This window comes from Ahaetulla prasina, chromosome 4 (assembly GCF_028640845.1).
Source record: "Ahaetulla prasina isolate Xishuangbanna chromosome 4, ASM2864084v1, whole genome shotgun sequence".
NCBI classification, from domain to species: Eukaryota; Metazoa; Chordata; class Lepidosauria; order Squamata; family Colubridae; genus Ahaetulla; species Ahaetulla prasina.
This window is the reverse complement of record NC_080542.1, coordinates 79,553,432-79,571,180: the sequence shown is the minus strand read 5'-3', so window position 1 is coordinate 79,571,180 and position 17,749 is coordinate 79,553,432. Positions and strand designations below refer to the sequence as shown.

Sequence of the window (17,749 nt, the reverse complement as noted above, 5' to 3'; positions counted from 1 at the left end):
CCACTCCCAGTCCCCCCAACCGGCGCAGCAAGATACCATGGTCGATGGTATCAAAAGCCGCTGAGAGGTCTAATAGGACCAGGGCAGAGGAATAACCCCTGTCTCTGGCCCTCCAGAGATCATCCACCAACGCGACCAAAGCTGTCTCCGTGCTGTATCCGGGTCGGAAGCCGGACTGGAATGGGTCTAGATAGACAGCTTCATCCAGGTATTGGGCTAGCTGCCGGGCCACATCACTCTCTACAACCTTCGCAACAAAGAGAAGGTTGGAGACCGGACGATAATTATCCAAAATAGCTGGGTCCAGGGAGGGCTTCTTGAGGAGGAGTCTCACCACCGCCTCTTTCAAGGCGGCAGGGAAAACCCCTTCCAACAAAGAAGCGTTGATAATCCACTGGAGCCAGCCTCATGTCACCTCCTGAGTGGCCAGCACCAGCCAGGAAGGACACGGGTCCAGTAAACATGTGGTGGCGTGGAGCCTCCCCAACAACCTGTCCATGTCCTCGGGAGTCACAAGATCAAATTCATCCCAAACAGACTCTACAAGACGTGACTCCTCCCTCTCGCTTGGATCATCCCAATTTCCGTCCAGACCATCCCGGAGCTGAGCGATTTTATCGTATAGATAACCACTAAACTCCTCGGCACATCCCTGCAAAGGGTCATCCCGCACCTCCTGATGAAGGAGAGAGCGGGTCACCCGAAACAGGGCGGCCGGGCAGTTATCTGCCGACGCAATGAGGGTGGAAGCGTAGGAATGCCTCGCCTCCCTCATTGCCACTAGGTAGGTCCTAGAATAGGACCTAACTAGTGTCCGATCAGCTTCGGAACGACTGGACCTCCAAGTACTCTCTAGGCGTCTTCTCTGGCGTTTCATCTCCATCAGCCCCTCGGAGAACCAAGGGGCCGGACGAGATCTGCGCCGGGTTAGAGGCCGCAAAGGCACGACATGGTCCAAGACCCCAGCCGCGGCCTGTTCCCAGGCCACAACTAGTCCTCAGCCGAGCCGTGGGCTAGATCCTCAGGAAATGGCCCAAGCTCCGTCAGGAACCTCTCAGGGTACATCAGGCGCCTGGGACGGAACCAACGTATAGGTTCCGTCTCCCTGCGATGGTGGGTGGCGGTTCGGAAGTCTAGGCGAAGGAGAAAATGATCTGACCATTTTTATTTATTTATTTATTTTATTCAATTTTTATACCGCCCTTCTCCCGAAGGACTCAGGGCGGTGTACAGCCATATAAAATCCACAATATAAACATTAAAACAAGATTAAAACAAACATATTACTGGGTAGCCGAAATTTAAAACAGTTTAACAACCTTAAAATATAAATAACTCCAATTAAAATTCAATAAAACTTTTAACCTAGTCCCGCTTGAATAAATAGGTGCGTTTTCAGCTCACGGCGAAAAGTCCGAAGATCAGGCACTTGACGTAAACCAGGGGGAAGTTCGTTCCAGAGCGTAGGAGCTCCAACAGAGAAGGCCTTCCCCTGGGGGCCGCCAGCCGACATTGTTTGGCGGACGGCACCCTGAGAAGGCCCTCTCTGTGTGAGCCTACGGGTCGATGGGAGGCATAAGGTAACAGCAGGTGGTCCCGTAAGTACCCGGGCCCTAAGCCATGGAGCGCTTTAAAGGTGGTAACCAAAATCTCAAAGCGCACCCAAAAGACCACAGGAAGCCAGTGCAGACTGCGCAGGAGTGGTGTTACATGGCAGTAACGAGTGGCTCCCATTACTACCCGCGCAGCTGCATTCTGGACTAGCTGCAGCCTCCGGGTGCACTTCAAGGGCAGCCCCATGTAGAGAGCATTGCAATAGTCCAAGCGGGAAGTGACAAGAGCATGAGTGACCGTGCATAAGGCATCCCTTATGACCATGACATCGGTTCTGTTACTAAATCATCTAATTCCAGATCATTTAGCCACTGTCCAGAGATATAAATTAGATCCAGCGTGCCTCCTCCCATGTGCGTAGGGCCATCATTTACTCGAATCAGGTCCAAGGCCGTCATGGAAGCCTGGAACTCCCGAGCTGCAGTTGATGACAAGCCAGTCGATGGCAGGTTGAAATCCTCCATGACTATAAGTCTGGGAGTCTCAACCGCCACCCCGGCAAGTACCTCCAACAGCTCGGGCAGGGCTGTGGTCACGCAGCAAGGAGCCAGGTACGCGATCAACAAACCCAACTGATTCCTATGGCCCCACCTCACATAGAGGAATTCACAGCCGGTAATCTGAGGAACAGTGGCCTCCCTCGGCTCTAGATCTTCCTTAATGACAACCGCCGCCACCCCCACCCCTACCTTGGGCCCTCGGTTGATGAAATGCTCAGAAACCCAGAGGGCACAGCTCAACAAGGGGAACCCCCACCTCTGGACCCAGCCAGGTCTCCGTAATGCCCATAAGGTGCGCGGACTCCCCCTGAATAAGATCACAGATCAGGGGAGCTTTGTTGACCACGGACCAAGCATTACATAACATCAACCGAAGATCCAAGCTCTGAGGATCATGACCGCCCGAGGAACGGGTAGGGACTGAGGGGCCAGAGCACGTGATCGCTTTCAAAAATGCTTTCTTGCTACATTTGTTAAATGAATCACTGCACTGGTTAAATTAGTAACACAGTTGTTAAGTGAATCTGGCTTCCCCATTGACTGTGCTTGTCAGAAGATTGCAAAAGATGATCACATGTCCCTAGGGCACTGCAACTGTCATAAATGTGAATCAGTTGCCAAGCTTCCAGATTTTGATCATCTGACCATGTGGATGCTTCAATGGTCATAAGTGTGAAAAATGGTCATATCATTTTTTTTCAGTGCTGTTGTAACTTTGAACGGACACTAAATGAACTGTAAGTCGAGGACTACATGTATACAGCCCTTCAAAAATTTAATTTTCATTCTAGATTCCTTGTCATAGTGGATACACCTATTTTAGAAATCCATGCCATGATGATACTTTGATTAAGAGAACTGAAAGATGTTGTGTATGAGATGGAAGATTACCCTGGAAGATTGTTAGTAATTTCAGATATAGCAATAGCGAGGTCAAATTTGTCAAGAGAAGTGAAAACCGCTGCATTTAACAGCATTTTTCTGCCCATTTTATTAAATAGTAGTTATATATAGGTAGTTCTAACTTACAACAATTCATTTAGTGACTGTTCAAACTTACATCAGCACTGGAAAAAGTTACTTATGACAGTTTTCCACACTTATGACTATTGCAGCATCCCCATGATCATGTGATCAAAATTTATTGATCATGTGATCAAAATTTATGATGATTGCAGTGTCCTAAGGTCATGTGATCCTGTTTTGTGACTTTCTGCAAACAAAATCAATGGAGAAGCCAGATTCACTTAACAACCATGTAATGATTCACTTAACAACTCTGGCAAGAAGGTTGCAAAGTGGGGCAAAACTCATTTAATTATCTCATTTAGCAACAGAAATTTTGGGCTCAATTATAGTCGTAAGTCAAGGACAACCTGTATTAGAAAAATAAAAAATTAAATGCATTGGGCATAAGCAACTTAAAAGGTGTGTATAGAGAAACAACTAGAGATGGAGTCAAGAATGAATAGGCTGAAGGACCGAATATAAAAATGAATGGCAAATCAGAATGAAATACATTCAAGTGATTTGTTCATATAGAGTTGTGATGGCAAAACTATGGCATGCTTGCCAGAGGTGGCACGCAGCGCCCTCTCTGATGGCATGCAAGTTGTCGGCCCAGTTCAGCTCCGCTGCATATGCACGTGCACCTGCTGGCCAGCTGGTCTTTGCATTTCTGCCATGCATGTGTGTGGTGTGTGCAGGGGCTGCGCGCGCATGCGTGGGAGCCACACGTGCATTGCATTTTGGGGGTTCAGGCCCACTTTGGGCACTCGGTCCAGAAAAGGTTAGCCATCACTGATATAGAGAATAGATGGTGAGCAAACAGAAACACACACACAGAGAGATACGCAGACACACGAACAATGGATAAATCTAGAGAAAGGGAAAAGAAAATTATGGTTATATGAAAAAGGTATTCAATTAATTAGAATATGAGCGTACCTTTTTGCATGAAGTTACTTGTTTTGGAAGGAAATACTGGGATAAGTAGGCATGCATAATTATAAATAGTATGTTAGCAAAACTATTATTTATTTATTTGTTTGTCTGTTTGACAGGAATGCTGTTATCCAATTATGGGTGGGGTCCGGAGATGCCATAGGGTTTTAGTTTTAGGAGAAGTTTGTCATGTACCACTGAGTCAAAAGCTTTACAGAAGTCTATGTAAATTGCATCTACTGCTTTGCCTTGATTAAGATTTGTAGTCCATATGTTTTTGCAGTGAAGAAGTTGTAAATTACAGGATAATTTTTTTCTGAAACTATTAGAGAGTAGGTTGTTTGTTTCTAGGTGGAGAGTAATGGATTGGTTGTTGATTGATTCCATTACTTTTCAGGTGACGCAGCATAAAGAAATTGGTTTGTAATTTTCCACTAGGCTGGGGTCTCCTTTTTTGAAGGCAGGGATGACCATGGCTTGTGATCATAGTTTGGGAAGGGAGCTGGTCCTGAAAGATTTTTCAAAGATTATGCTTAGGGGTTCTGCTATAACAGTGGAAAGCTTTTTTAAGAAGTATGCACATAGACCATCAGGTCCAATAGATAGAGATTGTTTCAGTTTGCGAAGGGCTTTTTCAACATGATCTTCTGTGAAATCTATTTGTGTTAGGTCATTGTACTCATTGTTGGTACAACCGGGGAATGTTGGGTATGAGCCATTACTGTTAACAAAGACTGAGCCAAAGAATGTGTTAAAGAGGTTTGCTTTAACTGTTTCATCATTATATTCTTTACCATTAGATCCTTTTAGGGGTGGAATGGATCTTGAGTCTTTAAGTTTGTTGTTCACAAAATTATAAAAAACCCGATTGGATTTTGTGCGCAGAAGGTCTTCTTCTTGTTTGATGTGGTATTTGGTGCATTCAATCTTTGCATATATTTTTGTAGCGGTTTCTGAAGTTGGCTACATAGCCAGTTTTTTCGCCAGAGGGATTTTTTTTTTTTTGGATTGGAGCTTTTTTATTGATATGGGTAATTTGTTTTTTCTGATTTTGGTGATGGTTTGTGGTACATATAGTTTAATGATTCTATTGACTTCAAGTAGGAAAACTCTATAGTGGTCTTCAGCAGTGATACAGTTTGAGAATAGATTTTGCCAGTCAATAGATGAGAGGTTAGTGTTTATAAGGTCATAGTTGGCTTTTTTGAAATTGTAGTTTGGAATACCATTATTATGGAGATTATTGTAAGGGCATGTATTGAGACAAAAGTCTATCGTGCTGTGGTCACTGTTGGAAAAGGGTTCTTTTATTTGTAGTCCATAAATTGAGTTTGTGTTGTTGCAGAAGATGAGGTCAAGGCAGTTGTTGAGTCTTGTATTGTTAGTTACTAGTTGATCAAGACCTAGATAACAGCATTGTACAGGGTAGTATGGATGGGTTTAGTTGTACATTTGTTTGTTATCCAGTTAATAAGAGGTAGGTTGAGGTCACCCAGGAAGATGAGAAGATAAGGGCAAGAGGTAGCCCATGTTAGTAGTGTGGTTAACATGTTCACATGTGCGATGTCGTAGTCAGGGGCTCTGTAGCATAGTAAGAAGCGAAGTGTGATTTAAGGGACAGTTCGCATACAATAGTTTCAGGAAGAGCAAGTTTATGTGCAACTTGAATATTTTTTAGATTCAGTGACTTTTTGTAAAAGATAGCCACTCCACCTCCTCTGCAGGTTTTACGATTGGACTGATAAACATGATACTCTTTGTCTGAAATAATGGAGTCAGGGAGGGATGAGTTCAGCCATGTTTCGCATACAAATATAATGTCAAATGTACCAGTATTTAACAAGAGGAGAAATTCAGGCAGTTTGTTTACAATGCTTCTTGCATTTATCAGTTTGCATTTAAGATCTGCAATGATTGGTGTAGAGGAAATAAGGGGCGTGCATACCTAGTTTTGGATGACGGTTGGCTGGAGATTCTTTACGACGGATGGTTACATTATGTGGAACTAGATGCTACAACAGTTAGTAACCTAACTTTACGCTATTTTTATTGGTTCCAATTTTATTTTTTGTATAAAATTCAAGATATTGTATTAACCAACCATGCCAACTGGTTTCAAAGAATATATCCTTACATCTTTTTGTAGGTTTCTATAGAACTTTAGGATTGTACCCTGCTCTGCTTACTATGGGCCGTCTCAATGTTGGTCTCCTTTGGGCTTCCTTATTTATTGCTTTTTTGGTACCAAAAATATCCATTTTGATATTCTAAATCTTTTACTATAATATTATGTTACTATTATATGTTAGTTGGATTTTTTCTCACAATCCATGCCTGTTTATCTCACATTAATTTTAGTTGTGCACTTTAATTATTTATTCAATGATTAAATTGTAATTGTAATTTTAAGAAACCACCATGCTTAATCCAATGAAAATACACTTCTGTGAAGGATTTTTGGATCTATTTGCAAAAAATGAAAGACAAATTATTTCACTAGGTAAATAAATTTCTGTAGACATAGTTAGGAATGTCTAATCTAGTTCCTAATCCTGCCTTTCTGCCACCAAACAGGCAGTTAGGCTTCTTTGTTAGGGGGAGCCTGGAACCCCCACAGAACGTGTCCCCAAGTGGCTGATTGGTGGCCCCTACCCAGTATAGCTTTTATTCTATAAATTGGTAGGTTGGAGGGTATCAAAAGCCTCCTGTGGACCAACAGACCTGGTGAGAGGCAGCTGGCTCATCAGTATCGACTGAAGGCAGAGACCTCATTGGTCAGAATGCTTCAGAAGAACAGCACATGGTGTGGTGGCAGCCACTTGAACAGTGTGTGCACAGCGGTGTAGAAAGCAAAGGGAAGACTACTACATTATATATTTCCCAGGAAAAGCATGTTAATGGTGGCAAAATCTAACAATGGCCGGGAGTACAGGCGCCCCTTAAATGGGACAGGGGTGCTAAGAATCTCCCGGTCCACTAGAAGCATGATAAACCCAAAACTACAAATTGGAATGTGGAATCTGAGAAATACAGTATCAACTGTGTTTGATACTGTTCAAATACAGTATCTCCATACTGGGAGTGAGTGAAATGCGCTGGCCTGAAAATGGAATGTGTAGAATAGGAGATCACTACTCTGGTGAAAATAGTAAACATCATCAAAATGGAGTAGCTATAATAGTAAACAATCTTGTAATTAATACATCAAGTCCTTTATTCCTGTATCAGATAGAGTGATGATGATCCAAATAAATAGTACTCCAATAAATATTAATGTTATACAAGTTTACACTCCCGCAGCTGACAGTGATGAGAAGGATTTAGAGAATTTCTATGAAGATACAAGCAGTATATTGAAAACCCTAAAAAATAATGATATCACAATATACACGGGGGATTTCAATGCAAAAGTGGGAGAAGGAAGTGATGCTCCTTTAGTTTGGTTTGGTTTAGGACTTTAGGTTAAACTTTGGTTTAGGAACCAGAAATGGTAGAGATGACAGATTTGTAGACTTCTACAAGGAACACAGGCAATATGTGATAAATACTTTTTTCACGTTACCAAAAAGACTTGTAGGGAGTGGGCCTAGTGATGGAACGGCCACCTACTTCAGACCACCCAATGCCTCCCCTGACCCACAGATACCTCATTCTCTCTCCCCTGGGGTCCCCACAATTGCTTCCCCCTCCATCCTGCTGCGCCCGGTGACTTACCTTATGAAGATCTGGCTCCATCCTGTTTCTTTGCCTGCTTCCTTCTTTCTTGTCAGTAAAGGGTTTGATGAGGCCTCCAGCGATGAAAAAGAACGCCTGGAGAGCCGTGCACAGCCTTCATGTCTTCTTTCTCACCAGTGATCTGCTTGACAGAGCTCCGAGGATGAAAAAGGGCCTCTGCTTTCCAGGCCTCCTTTTTCGTCGCATGAGGCCTCCTCAAGAGGATTCCCGCTGATAAAGGAGGCCCGGAAAACTGCGCACAGCCTTCTGAACCTCCTTTTTCATCACCAGAGGTCTCATTAAGTGGATCACTGGCAAGAAAGGAGATCCAAAAGGCCACAAGTGGCCCTCTGGGCCTCCATTCTTGTCAACAAGGGATTGCATCCCTTTAGGCTTTGGCAATTCTTTCAAAAAGCTTTTGCCTGTAGGAACAGAGCTTCGGAGGGACATGCCTGCTCTTGGTGCCAACAAAAGGTTTTTGCAAAGAGCTGGATGCAATCTCTCTGCAGGCTTCGGTAAGGAAACTGCAAACAGAGGAAGGGCTGAAGGACTGGAGCCTTCCCTCCATTTGCAAACATCCAGGCCTCAACTCACAATCCTAAAGTGTGAGATTACACAAGATCAGTAGCATGAGATCGTACTACTGATCTCGCATGATCTTATGATACGCTGGCTTGTTTTTTACAAGTGCACTGAAAGCCTGAAGCAATGAAATAGGCAAAGAAACTGATAGAAAGATGTTTGCAAGGTGAGTCTCCACAGACGAAGGGGGGGCGGGGGGGGGAATTGGCAAAGTCAATGTTGCAGAACCTCTGCGGTCATTTGTAAGAGTGAAGAACTGGCATGGTGCTGCAATATTCATAATTTCAGGACTTGTTCATAAATGCCAGGGGGCACTTATCACATAACTTTGAACATTCGTTAAGGGAATGCTCGTAACTCGGGATTTACCTGTATGCATACATATATTTATACCATCCAGTATTTTCAAATTTGATATAGTGATTAAATTATAAATCAAAATCTTTAAAATCTAGGGCAACTACATATAGAGCAAAATTTAGCGGCTAAGTGTGGATTGTCTCCTTCTATGAATGATGCATTCAGCCATATGAAACATTAAATTAAAGCAGGAATGATAGGAAGTGGAGCATACACAAGCCAACTTCAGATTCCTTAAGAAACTTCCCATACCACTAAAAAAGTTAAATACTTTATATTATTCATAAAAACCAGCTATGTCCATCTAATATGAAACGTAATGCTTCACACTAGGCGCTTTAATGCTTTGCATGTTCAGAATTACAAGAAGGAAGATGAGAAAATAAACACTTTTTAATCCTCTGAGTGCAAGCACAAACATTTCCAGCAGGTACCTGCTAAATCCTATTATAAGTAGTCCTCAACTTATTACTTCAATTAAGGCCAGAATGATAGTTGTAAGTCATGGCAGTTAAGTGGGCTAACTTAACTTTGAGTTGTGTTACAAAACAGATTGTTTATGCAGGTATTTTGTTAATTATATTATTTATACAGGTAGTTCTCGACTTACCACAATACTCAGTCAATGAGAGAAGTGGTTATTAAGTGAGATGTCATGTGATGGCTCTTCTTAAAACTGAAATCCTGACTATGGTTATGGTTATTAGGAGATTTCAGGGGTTGGTTAAGTAGATGAAGTCTAGGTGCCTTGGGTGGATAGAGAAGGCTCTGAGAGTACTAGTACAGGCTGCATGCAAATGTCTCTCTGCCCAGTAGCTGAAAATGTTCCCTGCCAAAATCCAAACAGGATTTTCAACCTAGTGGAAAGACACACACAGCTTGTACCTTACCTGGCAAGGTTTTCCTTACCCTGAGGCAGCCAATGATCTTTACTTTATTGCACTGCTTCTCCACTGAAAATCCAAGCAAGATTTTCAGCCTGAGTTTGCGCATGGCCTGCACCAGGCTTCCCCCATTTTCCTGAAGCACGTGCTACTTTTTTGCTCAGGGACCAAAAATCCTGCATGGATTTTAATAATAATAATAATAATATTTTAATTTGTATACCGCCCTTCTCCCGAAGGACTCAGGGCAGTTAACAGTCAAATAAAATAACAATCAAGACACATACAATACAACTAAAAACAATAATTAAAAACTTATTTAAACTTGGCCCAAGTTTTAAAATACATTCAAACCCTATAAAACTAATTAAAATTTAAAACCCATAAAATCATCTAGAAAATGAACCTGTCTTACTTCTGGAGACTAGCTGAAAGAGCTCCCTGTCAAAGAATTTCAATTCTCTGTCTGTTTGAATTGCAGGCAGTTCTTTCTAAGGCCCCCAGAGAGGAGAGGAAGTCTTCTTGGCAGGCGGCAGCTTCCCCATTTGACTTTCAGGGAAGCCACAGAGAATATTGCCAAGTGGCGATCACGATTGATGGAAAACAGTCATAAGTGTGAAAAGGGTGCCAAGCACCCAGATCACAATCATGTTCCTAAAATTTGGTAGTGGTATGTTTTGCAATGGTCAGAAGTGCTTTATAGGTCTTTCGAATGGTGTTGTTAATTCAAGCATTATTAAGCTTTGTCATAGTCATAAATAAAGGACTACCTGTATAGAAATTTTAAAAAACCAAGGCACATCTGGTATATTTCCAACAGGACTCTCAATATTCAGTTACATTCAGCAAGGCACTTTGTTTTCTTGATCTATACTTACGCTACTGTGATGCATGCTTCTCTAACCACCTGTGATCTGAGATCTTTAGCAGATAATTTAAATGCTCCATCCAATAGTCGTAAATGCTGGAAAAAGCCATCATATTGCGCAGCTCCAGCAACAAGTAATGACCTGACCTTCTTAAGCTGGGGTAGTGAAAGAGCAAATAAGAATATTAATTTTTCTAAATGCAAATATGCAATAATGAATTATATAATCACATTTAAAAATATGTAAAATTTTAAAAATAGATATACCGCATTAGTGCGCTGATCCCAATCATGTTTATCATCTGACAAGATTTCCCTGATTTTATTTAGTGTTTCTTCAAGTTCACGACTAGAATAAATCTGAAAAGGAAACTTCCAGTCAAATCCATATCTTGTCCAATAAATAATTGAAAACAATAAAGCAGCTAGGTAAGACATCTTCTATAGCTGGTGCCGCAGTTATGACTTCTATTTTGCAGGATGGCTTGTTAATTGGAAGTGCCCAATGTGACATGCTTACATTTCCATGAAATCTCTTAGTATGAAGAACAGGACAATGATTAACAAATATTAATTATTTGCTAATAGTTTTGATAATCCTTTAACTATGAATTAATTAATGTAAAATCCAATGTCATAACTGAGAGAAAGCAATTAGAAATGAATCTGGCTTTTTGGTACAGCACAGGGATTTTAAGAAAAATACATGGATATTGATAAGAAAATATAACTAGGTGGTTCATATTTTTTAGAATGTAGAACTAAATCATAAGGAAACTGTAAATATTGAGCAAGATTATATCATTTTTATTTTATTTTATTTTATTAAATTTATTTTATTTTATTAAATTTCTATACCGCCCTTCTCCCGAAGGACTCAGGGCGGTGTACAGCCAAAATAAAACACAGAATATATACAATTAAAAGAATTTAAAATGAACTATTACTATGCGGCCGATAATTAAAACATTTAAAAATTTAAAATATTATTAAAACCCCAATTTAAAAACAACTATTTATGCCAGTCCTGCTTGAATGAATAAATATGTTTTAAGCTCACGACGAAAGGTCCGAAGATCAGACACTTGACGTAAGCCAGGGGGGAGTTCGTTCCAGAGTGTTGGTGCTCCCACAGAGAAGGCCCTACTCCTGGGGGCCGCCAGCCGACATTGTTTGGCGGACGGCACCCTGAGAAGGCCCTCTCTGTGAGAGCGTACGGGTCGGTGGGAGGCATAAGGTAGCAGCAATAAACATACAAAGAAAGAACCATTGATGGAAAGATAATAATTTTGTTTCAATAAATACCCAAGAAAACTGGAAGTAGCACATAAAAATGTGAAATGCACAAAATATTCTGGGATCACTTAACATAAAACAATTGTGAAAAGTCAACAATCACAGTTGTGATAAAAATGTTGACTTCATAACTTTTTATATTAGTATAAAAGCCAACTTGCTTATATTGCAGCAGCCAAGAGAGGGCAACCTAATATCACAAGAGCATATATTAACATAGGAAAATAAATTCTTAAGCAAATTTTAAATTATTATGTACTATAAAATGTGATTTTTGGAAAGATATTTAAACAACATATAATCTTTTTCATGTTTACCATGTAATAGAACTCTATAGATAAAATAAACCTGTTACTTTGAAATTACACTAGAGAAATTATATTACTGCCTGAATTTCTCTAAATTACATAATAATCATTAAATTTTGGTGTAAGGAAAAAGTCCAGGAAGATCAAACCTAAGAAAAAAAAATCTGTGGACTAATGCATTCCAGAGGAAATTATACTAATATGAACAGTTCATCATCCAGTGTTGATGAATTGGGTGAATCCCTCCCATCCTAAAAAAAGGGGCTTCTGAATGTGCAGTCTCTGAGACACACTGCTTAGTTATGAAGGAGCAAAGACTTCTCTCAACCTTGTCGGGGAGGGATCCAGCCCCTGTGCTAGTTCGCGACATTACGCCATCTTGTCTGAAGGCAGGGGGGGAGGACGTTCCAGGTTTAGAGGGCTGTTCGATCTGTACGGTAAGTGGGAGAGGCAGATATGGCGGGGGGGAGGGGCCGTATCGAGTTATGGGGGCACGTGCTCGATGTCTGAGAGCGATCACGTGCTCCGGCCCCTCAGTCCCTACCCGTTCCTCGGGTGGCCATGATCCTCAGAGCTTGGACCTTCGGCTGATGTTATGTAATGCCCGGTCCGTGGTTAATAAGGCTCCCCTGATTTGTGACCTTATTCAGGGGGGGTCCGCGGACCTCATGGGCATTACGGAGACCTGGTTGGGGCCTGAGGGGGGGGTCCCTTGTTGAGATGTGCCCTCCAGGCTTCCGAGCATTTCATCAGCCGAGAGTCCAAGGTAGGGATGGGGGGGGGTGGTTGTTATTAAGGAAGATCTAGAGCCGAGGGAGACCACTGTTCCTCAGATTGCCGGCTGCGAATCCCTCTGTGTGCGCTGGGGCTATAGGAATCAGTTGGGCTTGGTGATCGCGTACCTGGCTCCTTGCTGCGTGACCACAGCCCTGCCCGAGCTGTTGGAGGTACTGGCTGCTGTGGCGGTTGAGACCCCCAAACTTATAGTTATGGGGGATTTCAACTTGCCATCGGTTGGCCTGTCATCGACGGCAGCTCGGGAGTTCCAGGCTTCCATGACGGCCTTGGACCTGATTCGAGTAAATGATGGCCCTACGCACACAGGGGGAGGCATGCTAGATTTGATTTATATCTCTGGACAGTGGTTAAATGATCTGGTATTAGATGATTTAGTAACAGAACCAATGTCATGGTCGGATCATTTTCTCCTTCGCCTAGACTTCCGAACCGCTATTCACCACTGCAGGGAGACGGAACCTATACGGTGGTTCCGTCCCAGGCGCCTGATGGACCCTGAGAGGTTCCAGACGGAGCTTGGGCCATTCCCTGAGGATCTGGCCCACGGCACGACTGAGGAACTGGTCGTGGCCTGGGAGCAGGCCGCGGCCGGGGCCCTGGATCGTGTCGCGCCTTTGCGGCCTCTGACCCGGCGTAGATCTCGTCCGGCCCCTTGGTTCTCCGAGGGGCTGAGGGAGATGAAACGGCGGAGAAGACGCCTAGAGAGCACCTGGAGGTCCAGTCGCTCCGAAGCTGATCGGACACTAGTTAGGACCTATACTAGGACCTACCTAGTGGCAATGAGGGAAGCGAGGCGCTCACGCCTACCCTCATTGCGCCGGCAGATAACCGCCCGGCCGCCCTGTTTCGGGTGACCCACTCTCCTTCAGGAGGAGGTGCGGGATGACCCTTTGCAGGGACGAGCCGAGGAGTTTAGTGGTTATCTATACGATAAAATCGCTCAGCTGAGGGACGGTCTGGACCGAATTTGGGATGATCCAAGCGAGGGAGAGGAGGCACGTCTTGTTGAGCACATTTGGGATGAGTTTGACCCTGTGGCCTCCGAGGACGTGGACAGGTTGTTGGGGAGCCTTCACGGCACGACATGTTTACTGGCCCCGTGCCCTTCCTGGCTGGTACTGGCCACTCAGGCGGTGACATGAGGCTGGCTCCAGAGGATTATCAACGCTTTGTTGGATGGGGTTTTCCCTGCCGCCTTGAAAGAGGCGGTGGTGAGACCCCTCCTTAAGAAGCCCTCTTTGGACCCAGCTATTTTGGCTAATTATCGTCCAGTCTCCAACCTTCGCTTTGTTGCGAAGGTTGTAGAGAGTGCCGTGGCGCGACAGCTGCCCCAACACCTGGATGAAGATGTCTATCTAGACCCGTTCCAGTCCGGCTTCCGACCCGGATACAGCACGGAGACAGCTTTGGTCGCATTGGTGGATGATCTCTGGAGGGCCAGGGACAGGGGATATTCCTCTGCCCTGGTCCTATTAGACCTCTCAGCGGCGTTCGATACCATCGATCATGGTATCCTGCTGCGCTGGTTGGGGGATTGGGAGTGGAGGCACCGTATATCGATGGTTCTCCTCCTATCTCTCCGACCGTCGCAGACGGTGTTGACAGGGGGCAGAGGTCGACCGCGAGGGGCCTCACTTGTGGGGTCCCTCAGGGTCGATTCTCTCGCCCTGCTGTTCAACATCTACATGAAGCCGTTGGGTGAGATCATCAGTGGTTTCGGGGTGAGATACCAGCAGTACGCTGACGACACCCAGCTGTACTTTTCCACCCCGGACCACCCCAATGAAGTTGTTGAAGTGCTGTCCCGGTGTTTGGAGGCTGTACGGGTCTGGATGGGGAGAAACAGGCTCAAGCTTAATCCCTCCAAGACGGAGTGGCTGTGGATGCCGGCACCCCGATTCAGTCAGCTGCAGCCGCGGCTGGCTGTTGGAGGCGAGTTACTGGCCCCAAAGGATAGGGTGCGCAACTTGGGTGTCCTTCTGGATGATCGGCTGTCGTTTGAAGACCATTTGACGGCCGTCTCCAGGAGGGCCTTCCACCGGGTTTGCCTGGTTCGCAGTTGCGCCTTCCTTGATCGGGATGCCTTATGCACAGTCACTCATGCGCTCGTTACCTCTCGCTTGGATTACTGTAATGCTCTCACATGGGGCTCCCCTGAAGTGCGCTCGGAGGCTTCAGTTAGTCCAGAATGCAGCTGCGCGGGTGATAGAGGGAGCTACGCGTAGCTCCCATGTAACACCGCTCCTGCGCAGACTGCACTGGCTGCCTGTGGCCTTCCGGGTGCACTTTAAGGTGTTGGTTATGACCTTTAAAGCGCTCCATGGCTTAGGACCTGGGTACTTACGGGACCGCCTGCTGTTACCATACGCCTCCCACCGACCCGTACGCTCCCACAGAGAGGGACTTCTCAGGGTGCCGCCGCCAAACAATGTCGGCTGGCGGCCCCCAGGGGAAGGGCCTTCTCTGTGGGGGCTCCCACACTCTGGAACGAGCTTCCCCCGGGTTTACACCAAATACCTGACCTTCGGACATTTCGTCGCGAACTCAAGACTCACCTTTTTATCCGCGCGGGGCTGGCTTAAATTGGGATTTTAATCTTAAATTTATTAATTTTAAACGGGGTTTTAGTAGGGTAAATTTTAATCATTGGGCTAATTTAAATAAGTTTTTTAAATCGTATTTTAAATCTGTATATTGTATTGCCGGTTTTTTATTATGCCTGTACACCGCCCTGAGTCCTTCGGGAGAAGGGCGGTATAAAAATCAAATAAAATAAATATAAATAAAAATAAATAAATAAATTACTTGTTACTGAGCCATAATGGGGATATACTTCTAATCTTAGCATTTGACTAGATTTTCAGAGCTGAAGTGAAGCCTTTGCTCTGTTGTTCCTTCTCACCTACCAGATCACTGGAAATTCTTGGAACATCCCTATCCTGACTGCACTGAATAGCCAGAATTAATCTAAAGTCTTTAGTCCTATTTTAGTGTCTCTGGCCTGGAAATGACATTTCTTCTTGTGCCAATATTTCACTGCTAGTTTTAAATCTCAAAATGTGATAAGCTTCAAGTTCTGATTTTAGACAAGTGTTATCCTGTTTATCATAAATGACAGGGAGCCATCATTTCTGCTTGGATTTTGAGTCAAAGTATCCTTTTTGGATTCTTGTCCCTTCCCCATGAGGTCAGACAAGTGAGTATTCCTAGTTCCAGTTTTAAATTTAAAGTAAAAAAAAAAGCCACACCCCTGACTCCAGTTTTAAAATTTAAATTCAAAAGAATGGTAGAAAACGTTTGGTGCTTGGTCCTGTCCTGCAGAAGTGTTCCAAGCTTTTTAGCAACAAAGCAGATAAAACAATTTTCACTCTTTTCTCAGACTAAGAAATTGTAAAAGGAGTAAGAGTAGTCTATCAACTTTGTAGCTCAACATTTTTGGAGGGTGAAAACTTCAAATACTTATGTAAAAATTCAAACATAATATGCTTCACTTCTCTTATACAGGTAATCCTTGACTTATGACAATTGAGCTCAAACTTTCTGTTGCTAAGCAAGGCATTTGTTAAATGGATTTTTCCCCATTTTACCACCTTTCTTGCAACAGTTGTTCAGTGAATCACTGTAGTTATCAACACAGCTGTTACGTGAACCTGGCTTCCCCATTGTCTCTGCTTGTCAGATGATCAAAAAAGGTGATCATATGACCCTAGGACACTGCAACAAAATATGAATCAACTGAAAAGTGTCTGAATTTTGATTATGTGACCATTGCAATGCTGCAATGATCATAAATATGAAAAATGGTTGTAAATCACTTTTTTCAGTACTGTTGTAACTTCAAATGGTCACTAAATGAACTGTTGTAAGTCAAGGACCACCAAAGCAGGTTTTTTTTGTTTTTAGGTATATTATGGTGATGAAAATAATAGAGTGAGAACTATTTGCAGCAACCTATAATGGATAGTCTGGGTTTGTTTTATTTCCAGGTATCAAACTTCATGGTCCAAATGTTTCTTTTGGCAATGAACTGTAAATTTGGATATAACTGATCAAGGGGTGCAGAATTCAGAAAGATTAAAACAGTAAACCCTACAATAAACTAGTGTATATACTCTCCCAGGACTTGCACTAAGATAAATGATAGTATTGAATGAATTTGTAGTGTAACTCACTTTTTTGTGCTCTGGATACTTTGTGTGATAAATACACTTTGTTGATATTGATACTGTATTTGTGATATACAACGTTTATGATATAGAATATTTATTCTGGTGCTAAGCCCATACTGTCGAAAACAGTCACTAGATTTGGTATGCTTAATATGTCGTTGTATCTTATTGAATGCACTGTGGTTAAGGAAACTGTGGTTTAGCCATGGCCAATCTATACATTCTCCAAATGGTTGCAAACAGAATCAGCATTTTGGTGATGCCACAATTATGGAGTAATACAGGAGCCATGGTGGTTAGAATACAGTATTGTAGGCCAATTCTGCCCAGAGCCTGGAGTTTGATCCTGACTGGTTCAAAGTTGACTCAGCTTTCCATCTTTGTGAGGTCGGTAAAATACGGAATTTTACCTGTACAGTAGGAACATCTGTAAATGCCTTTGTGAAATCATCTTCATCAACAGCACCAGCTCCTCCTTCCTTAGTAGTGCCTGCAAGCAATAAAAGTTATCATAGCCAACATTTTAAATGAAGTTCAACAAAAAAGAGGAATCACACCAATCAAGTTATCCTAGCTACAGGGTATATTTTTTTAGCATTTACAAAAACAAGTTTTTAATGAAAAACTTCTTTGACAAGGTTGTATGTTTTTGTACCCAGAAAAATGAAATTGGGTCCATATATCATTTTAGTAATTTGCATAATTTCTGCTA

The 17,749-nt window shown here is 43.1% G+C and overlaps 1 protein-coding gene across 7 annotated transcripts in view; it reads right to left on the bottom strand.

Annotated features, from left to right (window-relative positions):
* Window positions 1-17,749, bottom strand: part of CLASP2 (cytoplasmic linker associated protein 2) — a 425,149-nt gene that overhangs the window by 237,828 nt on the left and 169,572 nt on the right. For all 7 annotated transcript variants that reach the window (XM_058184362.1, XM_058184359.1, XM_058184356.1 and 4 more), the window contains 3 exons: window positions 17,448-17,527; window positions 10,734-10,826; window positions 10,477-10,622 (listed from right to left, as the gene is read on the bottom strand). In XM_058184362.1, coding sequence (XP_058040345.1) covers window positions 10,477-10,622; window positions 10,734-10,826; window positions 17,448-17,527 — 319 coding nt within the window. The remainder of the gene's footprint in view (window positions 1-10,476; window positions 10,623-10,733; window positions 10,827-17,447; window positions 17,528-17,749) is intronic.